At 44.5% G+C, this 27261-nt stretch overlaps 1 protein-coding gene across 4 annotated transcripts in view; it reads right to left on the minus strand.

Annotated features, from left to right (window-relative positions):
• LOC121060574 (tetraspanin-15-like) overlaps positions 1-27261 on the minus strand; it is a 68225-nt gene that overhangs the window by 32664 nt on the left and 8300 nt on the right. The window contains exons 3-4 of one of the 4 annotated variants that reach the window (XM_040538483.1): positions 20262-20474; positions 12775-12960 (exon numbers count right to left, since the gene is read on the minus strand). In XM_040538483.1, the coding sequence (XP_040394417.1) occupies positions 12775-12960; positions 20262-20348 (273 nt within the window). In that variant the 5' untranslated portion in view covers positions 20349-20474. Of the gene's footprint in view, positions 1-12774; positions 12961-20261; positions 20497-27261 lie in introns of those variants that run through there. The other 3 variants (XM_040538484.1, XM_040538482.1, XM_040538485.1) reach the window with 3 other exon arrangements.

Genomic DNA, 27261 nt, shown 5'->3' on the forward strand with positions numbered 1-27261 from the left:
CTCTGGAAGCCAAACCAAGAGTGGGAGGAGAGATCCCAGGGGCCGTGCTCTGCATCTTCACCCTGACTATCCCAGAGCAAAGGTGCTCCTCACGCCCTTGGCCATCTATGAATCCTGACCTGAATTAACCCTAGCTTAAAGACAGGTCTCCTTCCAGTTTGGGGAGCAACCTTATTCATTAGCATTACTTTGCATAAGCAATATATAGGCTGTCTGGTGCAGTCCCTTCCCATACATCCTCTAGGACGGCACCTCTGTATATGAGATAGAATGTCTTGCTGCGAAGTTTATTCTCCCAGAAGCTTAAAAAAACACCTGAAATACTTAGCTGGTACATAACAAACAATTCTAGACATGGGTTTTGGCTGATACAGGAGTGCAAACCTGCTGGTGTTTCATTTCCAGACCATGAGCAGCATGCAGCTGCCTCAAATTTCCAGCTTAAACATGTTCACGTGAGGCCGAAAGGATCACCATGAATTAGGGTGTAGGTAGGAACCATGGGAAGGTTGGATGCACTAGTTTGAATGATGATTCAGGGGTTTATTCAGGAGTCAGTCCATGCAAGGAGCCTGCAGCCACAGAGGGAGCTGCAGGCTCCTTGCATGGATCTGCTCGACCCTGAGCACAGGTGCCCTCAAGACACTTATGGTCATGGGAGGCTCACATGTGTTCAGCCCAAGTGTGACCCTACTGGGATTTGGGATGGTAGAAGGATGCTCTTTTTGCCAGGGATGAGCAGGGGAAAGGATGCAGCTGCAAGGATGGAAGAGAGCTCATAGAATGACATAAAAGCACAAGAGAAATCTGTGATGTTTATTTAATACAAGACTCCTTGTAGATTATTTTTTCCTTTCTACAGGCACCATTAAAAACCCTATTGGAATAGGTCTGTTATGCCTTCACGCAAATAACTCTCCAAATTTTATTTTTATACATTTCTATGGCTTGTTCTCAAGGGAAGGAGCTAAGTCAGCCTACTGATGCCAATACAAGAAAAGGTTTTGGACCTATTAACACCAACAAGAGGTAGTCAAAGGATGGAAAATCTGGACTACCCATTGCCAAGATGAAAAAAAAACCCAAGCAGTTTAATTTCTCTTCCTTCTCCTCTCTTCCATGTTTTGCAAGCACAGGAGTTTGCAGTAAGGCAATCCTCAAGTTTTGCCATATTCCTGGGTATCCAGAGAAGGAATTGGTCATCCTCCCGTGATAAAGGAGAACAGCTCAAAAGTGTAGCCGTGTGAAACGTACCTGACATGCTTGCAAAGGGACAATGCAGAGGCATGTAAAAAATAAACCTTTCACTCTGCCTAGGAGGCCTCTAAGTCATGCCCTTTGCAAGAGCCTGCCATATCTTCTGCCTTCATCCAGACCAGCCATGAAGGCATCCCCCATTTTACATAAGCACAGAAGTCCACATCCAGCTAGTTTAATCACAGATTCAGTTTTATGTGGTGCTTTTAAAGAGATATTACTTCATAATGATGTGTTAAAGCTTTCTCCTACATAGAATGGCTCTCTTTATTTTTTTTTTTCCTGAACGGCACTTGCATGCAGCCCTTCCTCTGAAAACTCAAACACTTGTTTATTCCAACATTGGAAAAGAACTTTCAAATATGCTTTGAAGAAATAAAAAAATCTCAGAAGATCTCTCAGAAATGCCTCCCCTACACAGATTAAATGAAAACAATAAAGCCCACATGAGGAGACAATGAGACTTTGCAGAGCACCTTCTTTATTAAGCATGGTGTTTTATTTCTGCAGCACGCAACACACCCCTCCTGCCCATCCTCCCAGGCTGAGACTCATAACTACACCTACTTGGGTTTCACACAAGTATTTGCCAAGCTTTGAGTCAAAATACACATTTCCTTTACACTTCATGATCTAAATAAACAAGAAACCTGTTTTTATTCCCAAAATGGCTGGTAGTCCTGTAAATAATTGTCTGGGACTACCCAAGAGCTCCTTCCTCCACACAACAGCTCTGCCTCCACCCAGTCCCATAGATGCCAGCTCTGCCCTTCTGAATACCAGTTGCCCCTTTCTGCTCCCCTCACATGACAGAAAACAATTTTTCCCTCATTCAGGCTTTTATAGACTTTCAGCTATGAGACTGCTGTTAACCCTTCCTTAGCTATAGCCCTGCTACTCTCTGCTCCTATCTTGAGACCAAGACAGATGCTGCAGTGCACCAGGTTGAGCTACAACACATTCATCCTCCCCCAAAAAAAACAGAGGAGTTTTTTTATGAATAGGGGTGGATAGTGCTTCCTACGGCCCTGTCCATACAGTTCCATGACTGATGGCTGTCTGCAAATCTAACTTATTTCAGAGTTTGAGGGCCGAGCAACCAAATTTCACCTCTTTCCAAAGATGTATGTACCCGTTGCTTTCCCCCCCAATCAGAAAAAAATATTTCTATGGCACAATCAGCTCAATCCTCTAGAAAGCATCAGGCAATGCACTGCAACCTCCTAATACAGATCAAACCACTTGGATGCTATTAATACCATCTCAGACTTTGCAAAAAGAAAACTTCTGAACTTCATCCAATGCTCACCAGCATCTCATCATCACACAATAGGTAGCATCAACTTTGAAGGATGCTAGGGCACCACTGACAGTTCTCTTTAGGCAGTGAAAATACAGCATAGGCTATAACTATTATTTAAAAAATAATACATAAAAAAATCATACTGAAAAGGATAGTAACTCTGAAGATGCTTGTTGGCATCTAGTCATGCCAACTCCAAACAATACTTCCACTGAAATGTCCACGTTGATTTTGCCATCTGGTGAAAGAGGTTTTTAATATGTTCTGGATAAAGGAGGTGTTCTGCAATGCAGGTGGGTAACATCCCAGAGCAATGACCCTGCAATTCCACCTGTGAGAAACCAGAACCACAAACACCTGGTTGTCCATGTCCATAAATAATCCACACTTGAAGGATTTTTGGAAGGACTTTATAAAATCAGTATTTACTGGGCTTTCCAGAAGGTGTGAAGCCCCACTAATTCACTGCAAGGATGGCTGTTATTACTGTAATGACTAATGTAGTTCTGCGATTAAAAAAAAAAAAAAAAGAAGAAAAAAAAAGAGCAAGCACAAAATAAAGGAATGCAACAGCTGGGAGTTTGCTGGTGATACTTAGCATATTCAGCTTGGGAAGAATAAAGTATGTTTTTTGTTGCTTGCAAAACCTTCCCAACCTGCTCCTAGAAAGACAGTGAATGGGGTCACAGCAAGAAATTCAATGTGAAAGTGCAAATAAATAATGTGACAAACACCTACAGGGCTCCAGCTCCCTCTTCGCCCCTGGAGCCAAACCTGAGTCAAATGAATCCCCATTTAAAGCATGTTGCAGTGATTAAAAAGCCCCAGCCAAGAGGTGACTAACCCTTAATGGAGGAGATCAGCTACTACTCCTTGCAGAAAGCTCCTCTTGCTGCTCCGGGGCTCCTACTTTGTCTCAGTCAAATTAAATAATAATTACTATATATGAAAAAAAAAATAGATTTAAAGGAGAACAAATTAGATGCAGAGAGCTTTTTCTGACTGTATTTTTCTGGGATTTTGATGTTTGAGCAATTGTAGATCTGTCCCACGAATGAGAGGGCTGCAGATGCTTAGTCCAGTTCATAGAGGAGCTCCTTAGGCAAACACAGAGTGCAAAAGGCTACCTGTGAGGAGCATCGCTACCTGCCTGGCCCAAAGCCCTGTCACAGCAGATCCAGGCTCTGCTCCTTTCACTCCAAGCGTTTGCTCCAGAGCTAATGAAGTGCTCAGCTCCCCTAGCAATCCTGAACACTTGCTGCTGCACAAATATCAGGCTTGCTCATTTATTGACCCCTCTGTGTAGCAAAGCAGAAAAACCAAGAAAGTGGTGGTTTTGTTTAGAGAGCTTCTAATCAGAGAACTATATAATCAGCGGGCTTAACAAGAAAAAGAAATATATGCATATCCCTAAGCAAACCTCTGTGGGAAAGAGTTTCTTACATTGCTTTCTCGAGAGGATCCTATTTGTGTGCTAATTACCAGAAATTTGCTTTCGGGGGATTTAAACCAGTACTGCTGAAACCTGCTGATATTGACATCCAGAGGAAACCCTCTGCTGCTGCTGCAAGGAGCTGAGCCCCACAGGGCAGCAAGCCTCAGACCCAAGCAAGCAAAGAGAGACCCTCAGGCTGCAAAGAGCAATTGGGGGTTTGCAGTGATGCTTTGCACAAACCATCCTCCAATTAACCTTCACCTACCTTGAAAGCAAAGAAAAGTGAATGGAAAAATGTCTGGTGACCTCCCTTGCACCAGCAAGGTAATAACTCATCCAGACGACCCTGGTTGAGTTCAGATGCAGTAATGTGGTTGCATTTCTGATGCAATGCTGTAACCAGGAGACTTTGTTTACCAAGTTTTCCTCTTCACTCAGTGGGCACTGCAGGCCCACTGAGAACTGCCACCCCAGTGACCACATTTGTTTATTGGTTATAATGTCCTGAATTATAACACGTGGTTTGGAGAACGTCATGTACACCTGACCTCCAAAACCTTCATCTTTTGAAATCAAAACCTGAAATCACTTCTCCAAAATGGAGAAGTGCCCTGGATCTTGTCCTCACTAACAAGGAGGGACTGGTTGAAGCTGTGAAGGTTGAGGGCAGCATTGGTTGCAGCGACCATGAGATGGTGGGGTTCAGGATCTCATGTAGCAGGAACAGAATACCAAGCAGAATCGTAACCCTGTTGGACCCAGTAGGGCCAACTTTGGCCTTTTCAAACAATTGTTAGGGGAAATCCCATGGGACAGGGTACTTGAAGGTAAAGGAGCCCAAGACAGTTGGTTAGCATTCAAGGACGGCTTCTTCCAAGCTCAAGATCAGAGCATCCCAACAGGTAGGAAGTCAAGAAAGGGAGCCAGGAGACCTGCATGGTTAAACAGGGAACTGCTGGGCAAACTCAAGTGGAAGAGGAGAGTCTACAGATCATGGAAGGATGGGCTGGCCACTCTGGAGGAATATAAGGCTGTTGTCAGTGGATACAGGGAGGCAACTAGGAAAGCTAAGGCCTCCTCAGAATTAAACATTGCAAGAGGGCTCAAGGACAACAGAAAGGGCTTCTTCAAATACATTGCAGATAAAACTAACACTAGAGGCAATGTAGGCCCACTGATGAATGAGGTGGGTGTCCTGGTGACAGAAGATAAAGAGAAGGCAGAGTTACCGAATGCTTTCTTTGTCTATAATGCCGGAGGCTGTCCTGAGGAGCCCCGTATCCCTGTGGCCCCAGAGGAAGTCAGGATAAAGGAGGAGTTTGCCTCTGTTGATCAGGCCTGGATTAAGGACCAATTAAGCAATTTGGACATCCATAAATCCATGGGTCCTGATGGGATGCACCCGCAGATGCTGAGGGAGCTGGTGGAAGTCATTGCTAGGCCACTCTCCATCATCTTTGGTAAGTCATGTGCATCAGGAGAGGTGCTTGAGGACTGGAGGAAAGCAAATGTCACTCCAGTCTTCAAAAAGGGCAAGAAGGAGGACCCGGGTAACTATAGACTGGTCAGCCTCACCTCCATGCCTGGTAAGGTGATGGAACAACTTGTCCTTGGCTCTGTCTCTAGTCATATCAAGGATAAGAGGGTCATTAGGGGCAGTCAATATGGCTTCACCAAGGGGAAGTCATGCTTAATCAACCTGATAGCCTTTTATGAAGACATAACCGGATGATGGTAAAGCAGTGGATGTTTCTATCTTAATTTCAGTAAAGCCTTTGACACCGTCTCCCACAGCATCCTCACAGCTAAACTGAGGAAGTGGGGTCTGGACGATTGGGTAGTGAGGTGGACTGTGAACCGCCTGAAGGAAAGAAGCCAGAGGGTTGTGGTCAATGGGATGGATTCGAGTTGGAGGGCTGTATCTAGTGGAGTCCCTCAAGGGTCAGTACTGGGACCAGTGCTATTCGATATAGTATCAACTACTAATATATCAACTTGAATGAGGGAATGGAGTGCACCATCAGCAAGTTTGCTGATGACACTAAACTGGGAGGAGTGGCTGACATGCCAGAAGGCTGTGCTGCCATCCAGTGAGACCTAGACAGGCTGCAGAGTTGGGTGGGGAGAAATTTAATGAAATATAATGAGGCAAGAGTAGAGTCCTGCATCTGGGCAAGAACAACTCAAGGTACCAGTATAAGTTGGGGACTGACCTGTTGGAGAGCAGCATAGGGGAAAGGGACCTGGGGGTCCTGGTGGACAGCCGGATGACCATGAGCCAGCACTGTGCCCTTGTGCCCAAGAAGGCCGATGGTATCCTGGGGTGTATCAGAAGAGTGTGATTAGTAGGTCGAGAGTGGTTCTCCTCCCCTTCTACTCTGCCCTGGTGAGACCACATCTAGAATACTGCATCCAGTTCTGGGCCCCTCAGATCAAGAAGGACAGGGAACTGCTTCAGAGAGCCCAGCACAGAGCCACGAGGATGATTAAGGGAGTGGAGCATCTCCCTTACGAGGAAAGGCTGAGGGAGCTGGGTCTCTTTAGCTTGGAGGAGACTGAGGGGTGACCTTATTCATGTTTATAAATCTGTAAAGGGCGAGTGTCAGGAGGATGGAGCCAGGCTCTGCTGGCTGACATCCAGTCATAGGACAAGGGGCAATGGGTGCAAGCTGGAACATAGGAGGTTCCACTTAAATATGAGACAAAACTTTTTTACGGTAAGAGTGACAGAACTCTGGAACAGGCTGCCCAGGGGGGTTGTGGAGTCGTCTTCTCTGGAGACATTCAAAACCCGCCTGGATGTGTTCCTGTGTGACCTGATCTGGGTGTTCCTGCTCTGGCAGGGGGATTGGACCAGATGGTCTTTCAAGGTCCCTTCCAATCCCTAACATTCTGTGATTCTGTTAAATCCACATCTCCCCTGCTTGGAGCAGCAGTTGATGGGAAAATACAAGTGGTAGGGTCTCTTGCTGTGTCTAGAGCAGAAGGGGCAACTCTTTTGCCTTGTTCATTCCCCAGAAGGGCAGAAATAGCTGAAAAACAGCCTAAAGGAGATGCTGCTCAAATCCCACTGCCGTTGGAAGTTGCTTTAATTTTTTTTCTGTAAGGGAATTTCCATATTGCCCATAAATACCCCATTTTGTTTCTGCAGATTGGGATGCTGCCTCCTCAATTGCCTGTTTCTCCTTCATTCATTTTGCAGGGGCAGTAAAAACTACCTCCAGCCATCAGCTGCAAACTTTGCAAACCCAGAATAGCCCAAATTCTCACCAAACTCCTCAAGCCACGGATGTTGCCACACGTGGGTTGTCATGATGAGACTTTCATTTTAAGCCATTGCTAGCATGGCACAGGGATGATGCCTGTTCCAAACCCTGTGCCTCAGGAGTTTGTCTCTTTACTGCTGATATTCAAGGGAGTGTTTCTTTTTGCTGGCCTGGAGTTGAGCATTCCATGGTAAATGGGTGAACTGGATACCCCTTGCAAATGCTCTGCTTTCAACCAAGACGTTTTCCAGAACCTTGAAAAAAAGAGGAATTAGTCCGAATCAAGTATCTGAGTGGGTTAAGGGCAAGCAATGCACCTGGAAACACTAGTTCTTTAAATAGTTTCACACAATGTTTCCAGGCATGGAAGAAAACTAAGTGAAAGGTGCTACTTACTGGTATTTTTTAAATCCCCTGGCTTAAAACTGATTTTAGGTTGTTGCTCTTGGGTAATAATTAGGGCTAGTGATGGGGCAGAGGGATGCTCTGCACAGCTCTGCTGTAACATAGGTTTTCTGTGTAATTTTTGCCCCTTTATCCATGCAATTGGGAACAAAACCAGCTGCTTGGACCAGCTCAGACCTCAAAGTGCTCCTCCACACGTGTTCTTCTGATTGCTTTCATTCAGAAATGGCAAGGGCTGCAAAGCTTCAAATCACTGTAGTATCTGACTGTCCTCAAGGTGAAATTTGTCTTGCTGGGAGAAGGACACTTCTCCATTCACACAATAGCTCTGTGATTGCCACCCATTTCCCCACAGCCATATTCGCTCCCCTCTCCAAACCTGACAAATATGACATTTTCTAGCATTTAGTCTCTCTATTTACATGTGCAATCAGAAGCTGTAGAAAAGGCACACTTCAAGCTCTGCTTGGGAAGTCATGTCACGGCCTGACCTTGAGAGAAAAAATATAAGAATTGCAAATAAAACAAACGGCAAAGCTTCTGGTGGTTGCCAGAGTTTGCTTTTCACATCTCGGCATTACTGTCTTTTGGAAACAGCAGTACAGCCAAATATATATATATATATATATATGTACGTATATATACATATATACAACTTCCAAAAGGCCAAAAGAGTTGGTGCAGTGGTCTATCTCTCGCTTTCACAGACCAAAGGTCAAATTCTGCCCCATGTGATGAATTTGGGCCAATCCAGGGCAGAAAGGGAAGAACCCAAGAAGCTCACCAAACAGACACACACAAAAAAAGCAAAGCTGGTTTTCTTGTCTGACCTGGACTCTCATCTCTTTGCTGTTCTACATAAAACAAATGCAACTCTACAGAAACTGCCTCTGCAAATTCAGGGGTTTAGTAACTTTTTGGAAGGCAAAACATACATGGGATGAATACATGGGAACCAAGCACCCAGGCAAGAGTTGCTGAGTATGATACACTTTTTTGTCAAAAAGAACTCTAAAAACACTATGAAGAAGAGTCAATTTGGATGTAATCAAGTGCAAAAACTGCATGGAGCCACCTGTTCCATAGTGTTTCCAGATCTTAAACCAAATCAACCCAGCTCCCCCCACCACCACACACACCCCTCAGCCATCTAATTGAGTAAGAGAAATACTTATTTTACAATCCATTTGCTAAATCACCCTGAACTTCCTGAAAACAGAGGCAAGCTGTCTTCATCAGACAATTTACAGTTATTCAAGCCTTGTACATTTTAATGGTGAGCAAACAGCAACTTAAAACTTGATTCCCAAGCAGAAGCTCCTAGCCCACCTATTAAGCACAGGTCTTTGTAACACCAATTACTTCTATCAGCAGCTAAAATCCCTAGGTCTTGACTGTAATTTTTCTAATATACTTGAGCTGAGAACTGCAAGCAGATGGAGGCTTTATTGAATAGTCTGTGCTCTGGATATTAGAGAAGTAACTAAAGAAGTGATAATCTGGTTTACACATGGGTAAGAGGTGTGTGCATGTTTATGGCAATTACAGGTAATGTCTTGAGAGAATAAGATAAGAAAAGATTAATACCAAAATCTAATTTCAGCTGTAGTAATCTTGCAGGGGGGATATTAGAATAATACATCAAGAATCAGAGTTAGAAGTTTGGTGGCTTTCATAACTGTTTTGCCCAAGAGAAACATTGGTAGAGTTTTGTCCACGAGGCTGTGAAAAACAATAATCCTTTTAATAGCAGTAAATGACTGGGATGAATGAGGATGTAACAAGTATGCACACGCCCACACCCACACTTACAATACTTTGTAAAAGTTGGTTATTAATGTCAAGTGCTAGTTGATGGATTTTTGTAGGGCACTGAAATATTTTTTTCCTAAATAGGAGGAATTTACTGTCTGCTTTCCAAGTTAGCAAGACGTATTTTTAGATGAAGAGACGATTCAATTTTTATTATTGATTTGAAGTTTAGGGAATTTTTTTACTCATCATTATTAGTGTGGTTTCGCGGAAAATGACATGTACGGATGTTCAAGCCAATGTAACTATGAGCAGGTAAAAGCACATAAAGGCATCAAGTAATCCAGTGCCATAAAACCATGCTGGCAGCAATGGTCTTTCCAGTGCAGCCCAGTCTCCCTGGGGACTTGTTTTGGGCTACTGGGATAAAGTGCACTTCACCTCAGAAAGACTGCTGTCATGTTCTCCTCTTTGTGCTGATGCCCATCAAAATGAACATATCCATGGGGGAAACTGTTACAGCTCAAAGACTGCGAATTAGGCTGGATCCGTTATTAGAAATATCACTTCCCCTATCTGCTGCTAGAAAATAGATAATGAATTTGTGGCAATCCGCAGCCAAATGTGAGTGACCAAGAAGCCCGGAGTACCTCTGAAAAATAAAAACACAATGTATTTTGACACAAGAGACCAGCATCCCCTTTCTTGTAACCTATCAAAAAGGGATGCAAGGGTTTTTGTGCTTGATGACTTGCACGTGTATTGTTTTATTTATTCCACATGGCAGGCGTGAAGCTGGTTATATCTACAGGGAGAAAAGAAAAAAACAACAATCCAAATAGGCAGGATTATTTCTTTTTCTCAGCTATGCCCATCACAGAATTGATTTGACTGACAACCTGTGAAATGCAGTTAATCAGCTTGGGTTTCTGTTGCCCTGGGTTGCCATGAGGATGAGATTTCTTACTCTCTGATGTGTCAATTTTCCACTTCCAAAGCCAGCCAAAGAAAAAGAGTATTAGCCACGAATCCTAAGTATTAGCACAGAAAGGAAAATATTATGAAAAATTTGATGTGATTATCCTTCTTTGGAAATAATCCTAGATAGAATGAACACAATACTGTATAGCTTTAAAGGTAGACAGAGGAAAAAGATATAAAGTTCTCCACAGGTGACATAACTTCAGTTTTGGCAGAAAAATATCATCTGGGCTTATGTCATGAAGAAACATGGAGCTCTTCAAATTGCTTTTATGGACAGCAAAAAGGTGGTAATATACTAGAGATATAATTCAGTCCAGGCAAATGCCCACTGGGATAACTCAGAACCCAGAGAGAAAGAAAAAAAGTCAGTTGATAGAGAAATCGTTTGTTTGTTTGCTTGTTTATCAAGCTATCAGGGCTATTTAAATACCACAAGTGTCACCTGGACAGGACTTCTCTGACCTCTCATTTAGAGACTTCTCCAAACACTCACAGTCAGGAGACAGCTTATTCTGAGCTCTTGAATGGACCAGGTGGTATCACACCTCAACAGCGCACAGTTTTGATCCTAGTCACCTTAAATGCAATGTAAAAACCACCTATCACAGGTGGCATGGAACAAGATGTATTGGAAAACAACAATAATTTCATCCAGTAATGCAGGAGCAAAGATAATATTGTCTTTCTGATCTGGGCTCTCATCTGTGTTAGTTCAAAATGCAAGCCAACTGTATGAAGTTCAACAAGGCCAAGTGTCGGGTCCTGCACCTGGGGCACAACCACCCCAAGCAGCGCTACAGTATGGGAGATGAGTGGTTAGAAAGCTGCCTGGCAGAGAAGGACCTGGGAGTATTGGTTGATAGCTGAATATGAGCCAGCAGTGTGCTCAGGTGGCCAAGAAGGGCTAGTGAAGTGATTGTCCCCCTGTACTTGGCTCTGGTGAGGCTGCACCTCGAGTACTGTGTTCAGTTTTGGCCCCCTCACTACAAGAAGGACATCGAGGTGCTCAAGCGAGTCTGGAGAAGGGCAACAAAGCTGGTGAGGGGTCTGGAGAACAAGTCTTATGAGGAGCGGCTGGGGGAGCTGGGATTGTTCAGCCTGGAGAAGAGGAGGCTCAGGGGCGACCTTATCGCACTCTACAGGTACCTTAAAGGAAGCTGTAGCGAGGTGGGGGTTGGTCTATTCTCCTACGTGCCTGGTGATAGGATGAGGGGGAATGGGCTAAAGTTGCGTCAGAGGAGGTTTAGGTTGGATATTAGGAAGAACTTCTTTACTGAAAGGGTTGTTAGGCATTGGAATGGGCTGCCCAGGGAAGTGGTTGAGTCACGATCCCTGGAGGTCTTTAAAAGACGTTTAGATTTATGGCTTAGTGATATGGTTTAGTGGAGGTCTCGTTACTGTTAGGTCAGAGGTTGGACTAGGTGATCTTGGAGGTCTCTTCCAACCTAGATGATTCTGTGTGATTCTCCGCGTGTGAAATGCTGAGCAATTTTTAAAGGAATATTGCAAGCCAGTGGAAGTGAGAGCTAGCTAACTACCCTGTGTTTGATTTTAATAAACCTATCAACTCAAACTAGTAGGAGAGGAAGGTGTTATGTGAACCATTAGTATGCAAGGCATGCATGTGCCAGCAGGAAGGCTCTGCGGACTGGCACAGATTATTGATCTGAAAGCAACTTCGTCACTGAGGGAGTGTCAGTCACAGCTGTAAAACCAACAGAGCTAGCACTGAGCTTGTCACTGGATATCAGCCCTGGCTGAGCGTGATGGAGGAGCTTCGTCAACGCCCTATAATTCAGTTTATAACCCCCTTCAGTCTCATGCTTCTCACTGGAGGCAGAGATGTCACCCCAAGAGCATAGGGGAGAACATGTGGCTGGATGCTGCAATTCTAACACAACCCTTGGGAAACAGGTTAGGAGTGAACAGTTTTGCAACAGTGTCCTGGATTTCTTTCAGTTTGGCTTCAAAGGCCATTTTCCTCTCTACTAATACTTCCATGGAAAAGGAAACAAAGTTACTTTCTATTGGCATCATTGCAACTAAAATAAAATTAAGCAGAGCCTTACCTCCACCAGAGACAGGATCTAAGCCCTTAATTCACTTGTTGCCCCAGGTGGAAGGCAGCAATGCCTCCTGCAGATGCTGGGCAGCATTCAACTGAGGATAACAGGGTGCTGGCTCTGCAATTTATATATATCCTCTCCCTGTTACTCCTCCACTGGCTCCACGGCTAAGCTAAAAACATCAAGCAGCACCTAAAGCCAGTAAGGGGCACACACTTCCAGTATGTGATGGTGGTGACTCATTAGGATACATTAATTTTCCTCCTTGAAATCATCCAGAAAACCCGGCGGTGGCACCAGCCTTACCGTCTTTAGCAGTGTCCGGTTGTCCCTGAGGCTCCCCACCATGCCTATGAAGGAGACACAGAACATGGTGAAGCCCAGCAGAAGCAGGACAATAGCTGGAGCGAGGAAGATTCCTTCTAAGGTTTTGTGCTTCTGCCTCTCCACTTCAGCATAAATCCCGATGCAAAGGATCATGAGGCCAAGGATCTGGAAGGGAAGTATGAGATGGGGATCAGGTGCCAATGGGAAAAAGCAGAGGCTTTGAGGGAAAGGTGAAGGTGGAAGAGGCCCCAGGGACAACTTGTGTGGGATTTGCTGCTCCAGCTAGATGCACATTAGTCTGATGGGATTCATCAAGAAGAGCTGACTGATGTCACCACTAGACCCCTCTCAGTTATTTTTCAATGGCCTTGGGAATCTGGAGTGATCCCAGTTGACTGGAAGCTTGCAAATGTTGTCCCAGTTTCCAAGAAGGCTAAGAAAGAAGGCCCTGGTAATTACAGGCCTGTCAGCTCATATCAGTGCCTGGCAAAATTATGGAGAAGAGTATTCTGGAAGCTACTGAAAACCACCTGAAAGACAACACAGTCATTTGTCACAGCCAACATGGGCTTACAAGGAAAGTCCTGTTTAACTAACCAAATTTCCTTTTACAACAACGTTACCCACGTAGCTGACCAAGGGAAACCAGTAAATGTGAACTTTTTGGAAGTCAGCAAAGCTCTTGATGCTGTTTCTTACAGTATCCTTCTGGACAAAATGTCCAGCATACAGCTAGAAAAATACATGCTACAAAGGGTGAACAACTGGCTGACAGGCTGGGCTTAAAGGGTAAATTGGGTTACATTGGGCTGGTGTCTAATGGGGACTAATGGAGTTCCCCAGGGCTCCATTTTGGGGCCAGTTCTCTTCAGTGTTTTATACATGATCTGGATGCAGGACTGGAATGCATGCTAAGTAAGCTTGCAACTGATACTAAATTAGGAGGAGCCGCTGACTCCCTTGAGGGCAGAGAGGCCTTGCAGAGAGATCTTGATGAATCACCAACCGCAGGAAGTTTAACAAGAGCAAGCGCTGGATTCTGCACCTGGGACGGGGTGACCCTGGCTATGCATACAGACTGGGGGACGGGAGGCTGGAGAGCAGCCCCCCGGAGAGGGATCTGGGGGTTCTGGTTGACGGCAAGTTGAACACGAGCCAGCAGTGTGCCCTGGCAGCCAAACAGGCTGACCGTACCCTGGGCTGCTTTAGGCACAGCACTGCTAGCCGCTCAAGGAAGTGGCTGTCCCGCTCTGCTCTGTGCTGGTGAGGCCTCACCTCAATCACCATGCACAAAAATGGTGAAAAGTCTGGAGGAGAAGATGTAGGAGGAGTGGCTGAGGTCACTTGATTTTTTCAGCCCAGAGAAGAGGAGACAGAGGGGAGGCCTCATGGTAGCCTGCAGCTTCCTCTCAAGGGGAGCGAGGCGGGGGGCAGGCACTACTCATTCCACTACTCATTCCACTACAGCACGTGGCTTGAGTACCAAATTGCTCTGAAACTCATAGAGAGCCACTAGATCTCAGACATCATAAAGAGTAGCAATGGACTGCACAAACTTCCTCCCTCCTCCCCCCCTTCAGTGGAACAGCCATAAGTGAAGAAAGAGCCCAGCGGTGCTGGGATAAAACAGGTCTCCAAAAAGGCCTGTTTTCATCCTTTCAGCTCCTGCAAATCAAAGCCAGCAAGGTGACTCCAAGTGCTCGGTGCTGTTGGGCGCCATTTGTCAAATGGCTGGTACTGAGTCGACACCTAGAAAGTTCAGTGAGGAAAGTGAGGAGCATCCTGAGCGATTTTCATGCTGCTTTTTGCAGCTCTCTCCACACCAAATATCAGTGGAAAACTCCTTCAGGAAAGATGCTGGCTGCAGGTGCCCGTGTTTGAAATGCTGTACTGCCAAAGAGGAGAAAAACTCCTTTTCTTGTTCCATTTCCATTGCTTTCACCTTCCTAAGGGGCTACATTGCTCCTCATGAGTTTGCTCAAAGCCTTCCTGCTAATTTGCACTGACACTTCAATCCTTCATTTTCTCACACAATCTATGCTCTTTTGGGGAGATTATTTATTTTCTTCTCTACTCTGGTAGGACACTATTTGTGGAGAGTTATTGTAGCTAGTTTATGTCCATCCACCACTATCCACTTCCAAGCTACATCTCTTCTATAGAGGAACTGAAATCTCTCAAAAAATCAAGCTTAGACCTGTGATATTTTACAAACTGTTAGCGATTTGAAACTAAACACACAGGCCTATTTCTGACAACTGACTTTTAATCACACTTTTACCTTTATCCTCTATTTTAAGCATCAGCTCAGTGTGTTGGGATTAGGCTTGATTTAATGTTTCTCTCTTACACTGCGACCCAGCAAATACACTTGGATTTGAAGGTAGGGGGTAGATATTAACACACATCATGCATCGCCTGCTAATAATCCCCAATGTCCCTCCTGCGTGCCAATCAGAAACACTTTCTCCATTTTAATTAATGATATGTGATGTGAATGAAGGAAGAGATTTTGGAAAGTGCATGAAGGAAATCTGGAAGTGAGGCTGAGGGCTGGAGACTCGGGCTGATGAAACATCTTGCACAGGCTGGTCTTCAGCTGCTACCAAGGGAGCAAAACCAAGGAGGGTTTTCAGGATGCAGTGCTTAAAAATAGCTTTTCCTGGGCTGAAATGATCCTCAAAACATTTAAAGCATGTGGCATGCAGGAGGCTGTGCTGGTCCTTCCTCCCAGCATCACTGCAGCCCCAGACCCTGCTCTGAGTGCCCGGACAGTGCTGTGCACACCTCAAACTCTTCCCTTCCCCAGGACTAACAAGCAAATTGGAAGAAGCAAAGTTGGCAAATACTGTCTTGATCTGCTTGATTTTTTTAGCTTTCTCTGCTCAACTCCTACTTTAAGAAGTCACTCAGCACTTCGCAGACTGCTTGGCTTAGAGTTATCACTGTAGGCTGGACCCCAGCCCATCTCCACATCCTGCCTGCTAAAAAGCACCCTCAAATTAAAAAAAGTGAATTGCTGCCACTCAAAGCACCTTCAAGCACAAGAAAGGACCTCACAGAGCAACACATACCCCACAGAAGGGAATGGATGAATCAGTATGTCTCCTACCAAAGGGAGATTGCAAAGGAAATCTCACTGGGCTTGTCTGGGGGGGGGGGGGGGCGGGGAACGGGAGTGGGGATGTTATTGCCATACAAATTCAGTCAAAGCAGATGTTTTTGATTTCTAGTGTCACTACCACTGTCTACTACCCACACTTCGTGGCATGATAAGACACATAATGAAGCCTGCCGGTAAATCTTCTGTAGTTATATTATCAACTGCCCAATGATCACCTTAATGCAGCGCAAACACCAGGACAGTCAGCAGCTGGTAATTACAAGTGCTCTGCAATGCATCCAAGAGAAAAAGCAAATCTGCACTTGCTCTGTAATGATAGGATGATTATCCCATTTCTGTATACTAACCATGTGATCAAACCATCACTGCAGGGAAAGACAGTGTTCCAACTAATAGCAAAGAAATGAGCTGAGGGCTGTGGGGTCCTGAGAGGGAGCAAACCTAAGGGGAGTTTGGTGAAAATCTCACTGATTGAGGGGTCACTTAGAGCCCTTGGAGGTCACTAATGCCAAGAAATGGAACGAAAGGACATTAATGCACAGACAAGGTAAAACACAGCTCTGATGATGCTGGCAGTGCTCAGGAGTGCCAAATGGAAGGCATGACCTTGCAGCTAACCCACAGGTGGTACAGGGAGTTTGCAAAGTTGTCTCTGAGCCACGGATTCTCTGATTCTTGGTGTTGCTTCTACATCCTTGTATGACTTGGCTTTTGCAAAGAGGCAGCTAACCAATGCTAACCAGAGACACACATGGTCCTACCCTCTCCTAAAAATCCCATTACTACCTAAGAGGTGCCACATTCTCCTTTTCCAAGAGTCAAAAGACCTGAGTAATGGGAGCCACTCTCAGCCACAGGCAGAGCAAACAGGTCCCGCAAATCCCAGGGGATGTAAACATGGTCAAAGCAGTGCAACCTCAAAGTCTGCCAAGGGCCAAGCAGCAGACATGGCTTGTTCCAGGGCAGGCAGCATTAATTTGATGACTCAATGCTAATGCCAGGCAGTAATTGCTCCTTATTTGGGAACACGAAAAAGTCATGACAATGGTGGCTTCAAGCCCACACAGACCCAGGCGGACAGATTATGTGAGTCAGAGGACTGGTCCATAGAGGAGAGGAGGGAATAGGGCATCGCTTTGCTATCCATCCAGCTGACCAGAGGTGCAAAACTTGACGTAAAACTCCAAATCTTGTTCTTCATATACCTGGCTCACAATAAAATCAAGTTTTCCAGTTTTTGAAGACCTGTCAGCCTTCAAATTAGCAGACAGGGCACTTCTTTTCCTCTTTGAAAAGTCAAAATGTTTTGCCATAATGTAAAGGTGAGAAAACATGATAAAGAAAGCACTGAGTACTTTTAATCATTAAAGGATAGAATCATGGGATTAATAATACTGTGGTTAACTACATCATATAATGCCTAACTGCTGATAGTATGTGGGATTGTAAAAACTATGTTTTTATGATGGCCAATTAAAATAGCAGTTTTTAAATGTATGAAAAAAGTAATAATATGAAAAAAGCATTTATCTGAAAAAAATCAATTTATGCTCAGCTGAAACCTTGACAACATTTTCCTTGCAAAATGTGGGAAAGTTACTCATGAAACAGAATATTTTACTAAAACGGAAATGTTAGATGCAAAACTTTCCTGTGCTGTTGGATTATTCCAGCAATCTCAGTTTAGGGGACAAAGGAGTTTGAAAACAAGTCTGTGGCACCAAGCAATTTTCCTTTTCTAAGTCAGGTCACAAACTGAGTTGCTCCGACAAGAAAAAAGGATGATAAATTGTATTAAATTTGCCTGGATAAAACCAGCAAGGAGAGCTATCGCACACCTTCTGTTTCTTGCCTTGTAAACATGAACATCCAATGCACAGCAGAGGCACTGCACAAAAAATAAAAGTCATAGCTATCTGCAGGATAGCAGATTTTTTTTTTCTCCTTTTCTTGGGGCAGACCAGATCTCCAGGAGTTTGGGAGATGATGAGACCTTCAAGAGAGAAAATATAATGGGCTACAGTGATGTCAGCTGTGATTTGTGGTAAGTGGCAACAAGCTGCTGGTCCAACCTGTGATGCTCAAACCTCTAGGCAATTTGCTCCATGTGTGGTTTAGAACCACTCTCAGAGTTATCCCACACTTCTTTACTGTTTTTCCCACCTATAAATATTTGCTTTCATTACAGGAAAGTGCTGGAAAGAATCCAGTGGTGTTATTCTCTCTATTCAACCAATTTGCTGCAGGCTGGGACACCCAATGCTAGGAAGCTGTGATGCATCTCACCCCAAACCTCTTCAGTCCTTCCCAGTGAATCACATCTTTTCCACTGTTCCCCGCCCCTCCCCCCCCCCCCATGGGGGTTGCATTTTCAAGGCCTTCACTCAGTGCAAGCAAGAAGTTTCTGTACAATAATTATTATCAAGTGCATATGGCCGCAGTGAAGCCTGGCTCCAGTCACATCTGGTTAGTGAGACTGAACAGTCCAGGACAGCCACTGAATTAATACAAAGGTGACATGTGCAAATGAGGCCAGAAGTAGGTCAGGGGAGTGAAAAGGATGCCAGAGCCATGCAATCCATATGGACTCAGTGTTCAACATACATGTACAAGGACCACCACAGGACCAATAATGAGCAAATACATCCCCCTAGGTTGAAGCCAGGCTGGGTCAGAGCCAAACAAAATAGCCTTTTTTGCCAGTCTCTGGGGAATTATGGAGTTTCTGCTTGCTCATGGATGAGCACACAGCAGTGTGCTCCTCCATCCTGAGCTCTGTCCCACAACGTGCCCAGCAATCCATCAGCGTCTGGCATCATGACTGTGCTCATGCATCCCCTCATTAATCTGCATTTGCAAAGTGCAGCCAAGACCTAGGTTCAAACTGACTGGAAGAAAAAAAAAAATTGCACCTCTTCCCTCATCCCCATGCTGCTTAAATGCATTTTTAGGAAACCACAAACTGAGCAAAACTCAGAGTTTTAGAGAAAACAAAACCATGGTAACAGGTTTTCCCAGAGATTAATTTTGCAAGCAAAAATATTGCACTATCCCTTACAAAAAACTCCAGGCAGCTTCACTCAAGCCAGAGGCACAAAAGTTTTACAAATTCCAGGTTTCTGGCTCTCACTGGGTGCAGCAGGAGTCCCACAGGGGTTCTGGATGCCCTCAAGGGATACTTGACATCTCTTTTCCCACCAGGAGCCTTCCTGCCCCAAAGGCCACAGGAACCTGAGGAGATATTCTGCAAAAGAAAAGCCTTTTTTTTTTTTCTTGTTCTCATTCATGCCCTGAGGCAGACACAAGTTTGTTTTGATGTGGTGAGATGACACACTTCACCATCCCCAGCTAGCAAGGATGAGTGTTGCTCTCCAAGAAGCTCACTGATAATAATAAAATGAAATAAAATAAAATGAAATAAAATAAAAAAAAAAAAAAATGGGAAAAAAGCATTTTCAAACTTTGCTTGCAACCCTGTTTTCTGTTCAGCCTGCCTGGGAACACCACAGATATTTGTGCAATCAATTGCACCAATTAGATATGCATACCACTATACACACCCAGCCTGCAGCAATGCATGGGGCAAATATGATTAATTAGACGTCAGGAGGAAATATCTGTGAATATTATGGACTGCATTATGCAAGATTAACCCAGGGAAGGTGCTAAGTTCACATCCAATGTGTTAACTGTGGATGCACTGTCCCTAATGGAAGAGGAATTTCCTGCCAGCTTCCCTGGCCCTGACATGTGCTTGCACCCTCCCAGGTGCCAGGGAGGCTTCACCCTGACCATATCTGAGTCAAAACTGCTTAAAAACAAGCTTCATTGTTTCCTCTAAAAATGAATACCCTAGCCAAATACCCACAACTGCCACATCCATGCTAATGGGCATTGCTGGCTGCTTCTATGCTCAGCTTCAACCTCATCCCTATCAAACCACATAAAGGTAACAGCTGAGATAGGCAATGCTGTTGTCCAATAACTTCTTGCACCATAAAAATGTGAAATTTCCGTTAAATTTCTACGTTTGTGATCCACGTGTCTTGAAACTCAGTTTGCTGCTACAGGGGATTTGCAGGAGCAGCTCTGGGGATGGACAGTCTGAGGATGATGGTCTTAAATCCATCAAAACCTGCAGTTTCACCCAGTATTGTCCTTTTTAGACCCAGCTAGTTCAAAGCACAAGGGACTTTGCAACACTCATGGCACCAGATTTTACCACAGGGGCTTGATGCCTTGAAAGAGGAAATTTTGACACTGGAAAGTCAAATCGAACCCATGGGGGTGGCACCGTGGGGCCGATGCCAGGAAGGACAGCAAAGCAAACCCGAGCACCTACCGAAAAGAGGGTAGCATAGGTGGACAGAGCAAATTTGACGCTGTAGTAATAGAGGAGGGAGTTTCGGCACTCGGAAGCTTGTGCCATCCCTGCAGCTCCGGCTGGGGGGGGTTGCCCGCTGCCTGCCAGCCCCTCCCTGCCCCGGCTGCCCTCCACCACCGCCCGAGGAGCGCCGACATGCACCGCACCGCTCCGTGCGCAGCCAGCCTTCAACTTGAACTGCTTCCGCCTGGCAGGGACCCAGCGTGAAAGAGGGAAGGCAGAAGCATGAGCAGCTGGCGTTAACCCCTTACTGCCTTTGCTGCGTGGCTTTCTTGCTGAGATCGACGGCAAACCTCTGTTCAAGCAGGTTTACTGCAAAACGTGTTCCAAAAATCGGTGTCTGAGTAGGTCTGTGGAAATTTTTTTACAGCAAATGTGTTGCAATCAGGGCTTCCTGTCCTTCCCAGAGTGCTGGAAGAGCCCAGTGCACTCCTGCAGTGAGAAACCCCAATACCCAGTGAAAGGCTGAGCAGGAGACATTTCGGGAGATGCACTTAATTAAGAGTGACATTTAAGAGAACAATTCATTACAAAATTTGGCTTTATCCTAGGTTTTACGAGTAGTTTCAGGGTGACTCTCATCCCCACGGAATCACAGGCAAACCTGAAACCTCTGGTACAATAAATCAGGCCAGAATGCTGCAAGCACATTGCAGACTTGTTCCCAGCATCATTTCCCCATCAGCCAGGTAAATAACCACCTATATTCTACAAATGGCAAATTATGCCATATAACTCTTTTCTAAAAATCAGATTTGTGCAGCATGGATGGGAAAAGTGATAAAACTCTCTGATTACTTCTATATGACAATGTTTATGGAGAATTTTCTGTCTGATGCACTCCAGAAAGGAGAGATTTCCTTATACAGTGCTGATTTTCACTGTTACTCAGACCTTGGGCTCTGGGGAACTCTCATGTGCCTCAGAAATGATTTTTTTTTCTCCTTGAAAAAATAAAATCATTTGCACGCCTGCAAAAGCAGTGTCAAGACCCTCTCCACACTCCTTGCATAGCCTTTTCCCTAGCAAGCTGAACACCCTTTACCAGATGGACAGAGATCTTTAAATTTAATTGTTTTTTTCCTTCAACTGAATAAAATTTATACCATGCTTTCTTTTCTGTAAAATATAGACAATAAGGAACAAGCACTCTTCTGGCTGCACAAATGCACACAGATGCTTTGCCACTTGCATCTATAGAGCATTCAGAGATGAGGAGATAGAAACCAACCTTAAATCATCCATTTATTTATTACTAACATTACCATAATGGATAGATAATGCACAAGCTGTGCTGGACACAATGGAGATGCAGGCAGAGCTTTTAGAAAGCTTAACATTGAGTTGAATAATTCTTAAGTCCACATTTATGCAAGACTTGAAACTTTATTTAAGGTCGCTTATGTGTGATGTTCTCAGAGTACAGAGGGAGCAGGGAAAGGGGACAGGAAAGCAGCCCATCAATAGGGAAAGCAACTTGGGGTCACTGAGTTTTATTCCTGAATCTTTTTCCCCTCTGGAGATACTGGTGATGAAAGACTAACAAATAAAATAAGATCACAGGGTGAGTCACCAAGAAAGGACAGTAAGATCTTGCACAAAACAAACAAACAAACAACAAAAGACAGACAGACCTAGGACTAGACACCAGGAATCCACACTTGGCTATATGATATAAAGATACCCAAGCTGCGTCCCTAAGATGAACTCAGCTCATTATGTGAAAACCACACCTCCTGAAGAGGAAGTCCCCTCCTCATAAAAAAATTACTCCTCACTTAAGACCACCCCTTATAGCACATGCATAGTAGATTAAAATGTTACTGTACGTAACATTTAATGTTAAAATGTTAATTAGAAATATAGAAACTAACTTCTATTCACCAATTGTAATAATTAACTGATAATAAGGAAATAGGCATAAAAAACCGTGATTGGGAGGATCAGTGTGGTAGCTTTGTGAAATTACTACTAACACCCATCTTTGCACAGACACGAAATAAACATCTCAGCTCTGTGTGTTGATTGGCTCTTTGCACACTGGTGAAGAACCCAGTTTTGGGACAACACTAGCACATGCTGCTGGAGCCAGGTGAAGGACCCAGAGAGGCTTCACACATGTGGAACAAGCTAGCTTTTAATGGCTTTTAATCATTAACGTGGCACCATTCCTGGTAGAATCAAGCCCAGGCAATCATTAACTGCAGGAAGAAATGCCTCAGCTGGCATTTAACGCTCAGGACCAGCAAGGACTATAGAAACTGCTGGATATCAACCAGCGGTCAAAATTTGGGGTTTTGCAGTCATTTGAGGAGGCAATGCTGCTACTGGGGGGAGATTTTCCACCAACAGAGCCCTGTCCCCCTTCAACGCCCAGGGATGGGGATTTCCCATCCACCCCACATATCACCCCGGGCTTTACAGGCAAAAAGTTTCCTCTAATAGTTCTGCAGAGCCAAAACCGAGTCCACAGGAAAATGTGCTCAGCCTTCTGAGGGACCATCTTGTGGTATTGATGTGCTCTCCACAGTGCTCTGCATGCAGGTGGCATAACAAGAAACTTCAATAAAGATGCTGCTTCTTCCCTTGAGTGGGGTTCCCTAGCATATTAAATCACAAATCATTGGCATGATGAGTTTGACAAGCCTAGGTATGTGGCTGCCTCCTCCAACGTTGCCAGCTTTACCTTTACCATAAGTTTTTCCCCCAGCTTCAGCCCAGAAGTACAGAGAGGTCCTTACGCAGGATTTTTGGTGCTCTTGGGGCAAGGAGGGGACCTGTTTGACCTGGCTGCTTGTGCCTCTACTAGGTGTAAGGCGAGCCCTGTGCAAGCAGACAGAACTGGGGAAAAGGGTCTTTGGGAGCTTTTGTTATGGGTCTGGGGGTCAAAAACTAGATCCGTGGCCTTTTGGAGCTCTGCAATGATTTTGCTGAGCTGCCAGATGGGAGCAGAGGTGCTGTGCACTGCTTGCAGCTGCAGCTCTTGGGTTTTGTTAGCTGCACATGGGATAGGGTCAGCCAAAATCCTCCTTATTAGCCCCAATATTTAAGTGGTATGGGAACAGCTGGCTTACCACTAGAGGTGGGAAGGGAGCAAGCAGTCAGCATTTGCTAATTCCATGACTGGGTTCACTGCCTTAATTGCACCTGTTGAATAAATTAATTAGTGAGTATTTTCACAGGATCCTATTGCAATTCCCTACAGCCAAGTTAGAGCTGGAAAGTGCTAATTTAAAGCTTAGCACTTCAGCCCAGGCAAGGTCAAGTCTTTGCACACAGGCCTGGTGCAGTGATGGGATCCGTCCTGCTCTGTCTGAGCTGGGGAAGCAGCAGCTACCACAGTCTCTCTCAATCCTTCTTCAGACAGCCACAACAGCACCTAAATTATGGTTCCTCCCAACCAGATTAACATTTAATTGCATGAAAAGTGGTGCTGCTACTGCTCTTACTTGCACTTCTTTTGCAAGCCAGACACACTGAACTGCGAGGAAGAAGCACAAAACAAATGATGCAGAGCATTGATCTCCTTTCTGACTGTGTGGATGCACTTGCAGCTATTTCACATTTCACAATGCCACCTAATTGAAGACAAATTGCAACCAAATTATCAAAAAAAAAAAAGTGTCAAAAACAGGGAATGAGTTTTGAATTACTGTTACTCCCAGCACCTCTCTTCAGCTGCTGCCTGGAAAGATGGGAAGGCTCCCAGCACCCTCCGCACAGCATTGCTGCTTCACAGATGGGTTTTCACCTTGTCTAAAACATGGGTGAAGGAAAGTTTTACTACAAGCTCCAAAGGAAGGGACAAATCGCGGGCAAGTTATCCACAGTGAAGGGCTTTGCAAAAAGGAGCAAGAGGCAGGAAAAAAAGTTGTTGGATGCCCTGCAGCATTTAGAGATTCATCCTGCAAGGGAGAACGTTTGAAGCCAAACAGCATAACGGGCTTAAACTGGAAGCTACCTCCTCTTTTCCTAGCTGCCAAACCCTACTAAGACCCCATTTGCTGATTCAGAGTTTGATTTTGCTCCCTGTCATCCCAGAGCTGCAGAAAGCAACTTTCACTTGTCCCTGTGATTTTATTCACTAATATTTGTGCTGATCTTATCCCCATTTGCAAACTTTGATGTGGAATTTCTAAAACAGTGGCATTCGGCTAATGCTTTATTTGACCTTTTAATGCTCCATGCTCTTGAGTCACATGCAGGTGTATTTTTTTTTTTTTAATTGGGCAATGAATACACCAAGATGCATGTTTCTAAATGAAACCCTGTGTGTTGCATTCTTCAAACCTAAGCTACATTTAACCACAAGCTCCCAAATTACATACTGCCCGTCCCCATCCTGAACTGTTACCTTGGCTTCACTATACCTTCCTGCAGCAGATGAAAGCACCAACCTGTTTAATAAACACATCATCAAATGAAGAGACCTTCCATGGTGCAATAGTATTACTGAAGTGATGACTTAACCTGTATTTTCCCAGGCAGGCAGTGATTAAAGTAGAAACATTTTGCCTCTGCAAACCATGGCACAGCTGGCTCAGTACAATCATGAGTGCAGCAGCTATAAAGAATAAAGTGAACCATGGGGGGGGAAGAGAAATAGCTCTGAGGGGTTAAGATAATAAGCAAGCAATGTTGTATGATAAAGAGCAGGAATAAAACTGAAGCATTAATGTGCAATTTTCTGATTTGTAAAACACTCTGATTACAAGAGGAGGAAAAAGAGCAGGGCTTGGGAGTGCCAGGATCAGCATCACACTGCAGACACTGTGCCCATGCCAGTGGCAAAAGCGATGCGGAGCAGAGGCATTTCTGGGTCCTATGGCTCAGTTGTACTCAAGCATCCTCCTCGGTTAGCACTGGTCTGCAGAGCATCACTTCTAATTGCACAGGATGGAGCAGTCCTCCATAAATCTGCATTATCCCCTCAGGAAACAACTGATGCTTCCAGCCTCAACAGCCTGAAGCCCTGCAACTTTATTAGAGAAGGCAGGAGAGCATCCCCTTTTTGCTCTCTATTTTCAAGGCTTGTATGTGCCAGGAGTTTCTGCTTTCTTCCTTGTAGCTCCTACAGGCCCCGTTCACTGGGTCCATTTTTTTTCCCTCTTTTCTCTTACTTTTTAGACATTTTGGTGTGTTCCCCTCTGGCAAGTTGCTCTGCTGAGAATCATTGCACCAGTGCTGGAGCTGAGCGGGTAGGTGCAGGTGCACAGAGCTCAGGTTCAAAACCAACAAAAACACATACATGATGGGACATCTGACAGATACTGCTTCGTCAAAATATTGCTTATAATTTGGGGCTAGTTGTACTGGGTCTGGCTGGGATGGAGTTAACTTTCCCTGCAGTAGCCCATACAGTGCTGTGCTCTGCATGTGTAGCTAGAACAGCACTGGTATCACACCAGTGTGGTGTCCACTGCTGAGCAGTACTGGCACAGCATCAGGACTCCCTCCAAGCCCCCCAGGAGTCAGCAGGCTGGGGGTGGGCAAAAGGTGAGGAAGGAACATCACCAGGGCAGCTGACCTAAACCAACCAAAGGGATATTCCGTACCATCTGATGTCACACTCAGCAGTAAAAGGTGGAAAAAGGAAGAATAGGGGAGGAGTGGGCTCCTGTTGTGAAAAAGTCTGTCCTCCCGAACAACGGCTACATGCGCCGAGGCCCTGTTTCAAGGACGTGGTCAAGCATTGCTCGTTTGTGGGAAGTAGAGAGTAATTTCTTTCCTCTGCACTTCCACACAGCCTTTGCTTGTTGCTTTTTTCCTCTTTTCCCCTTTCCCTTTTTTTCCCTTTAGTTAAATTGTTTAATTAATAATAATTTTTCCTTAATTATTTTTTCCTTTAAATTATCCTTATCTCAACCCGTGAGTTGTTTCTTTCCTTGTCTTCTTCCCCTCCTCTTCTGAGGAGGGGGAGTGAGAGAGTGGTTGTGGTGGAGCTGCCTAGAAAGGTAAAACCACCACACTAGTATGTTGCAAAGAGTACAGAGATAGCCAGACATATATATATATATATATATAAATAAACAATATAATAAAAAAATAATCAGGGTTTGCCAACAGAGAAGCTATGATTGCAAAACTAAGGTGAATTTGTAGCTCATAGCTGGCAGCTTTGAATTTTTTTTTAAAGATGTTTTATTATTTCATAAACCACAGGAAAAGAGGATTTTTTTTCTATTTTCTATGCAAATTATGTTCTCTGTGTGCTGTCTGCACAGTCTGAAAGACTCAGCTCCAAAGCCCTGAGTCACTGCAGTTCTCTCTCTTCAATAAAATGCTTCACTAATTAACCAACAGCAAATCACAAACTCATGACATGGGTTACCAAACTAGAAATAACTAAAAACATTCCCTCTGATCCCCAACCCCACAATGTGTTGAGGGGTGCAGACCTGTCTCCACCTGGGAAACATTGATGGAGATGGTGCAGTTTTCCTGCTATACCTATTTCTCATTCCTGTGCTGAGATTTAGTCTCTTCCATGGGTATTTAATACATGACCAAGAAATACGTGCCTAAATGTGCTAAATAATAAAACCATGGGGCTACAGAAATTATACAGCATCTTGGGCTCTAGTTTCGAGAAGGAATTCCCCTCCCTCCCATTTTCAGAAGAAGTCAAATGGATTTAATTATACACAGATTTTTCTGAACATGTATTTTCCATGTTTTTTTTTTTTCTTAATTGAGAATATTTTCTTTTAAAAAATCAAAACCTTATTGGAAGTCCCCAAGCTTGTTATGATTTGCCCATAATGACAATGCAATCAGACATCTGTAATTTCATCCCTAGCAAACATTCCTCCTGCAATTTGCTTGGCTTTTTCAAGGAATTACTCCATGGTGGCAGGATCAAATGTGCCATCAAGACTACTGAAAAGTGATGGGTGAGAGAGACCTGATGTCCGTCAGTGTAACAGATAGAGCTGCAGCTTTCTGCAGTATCTGCTGT

The sequence above is a fragment of the Cygnus olor genome, chromosome 27 (genome assembly GCF_009769625.2).
Source record: "Cygnus olor isolate bCygOlo1 chromosome 27, bCygOlo1.pri.v2, whole genome shotgun sequence".
Lineage (NCBI taxonomy): Eukaryota > Metazoa > Chordata > Aves > Anseriformes > Anatidae > Cygnus > Cygnus olor.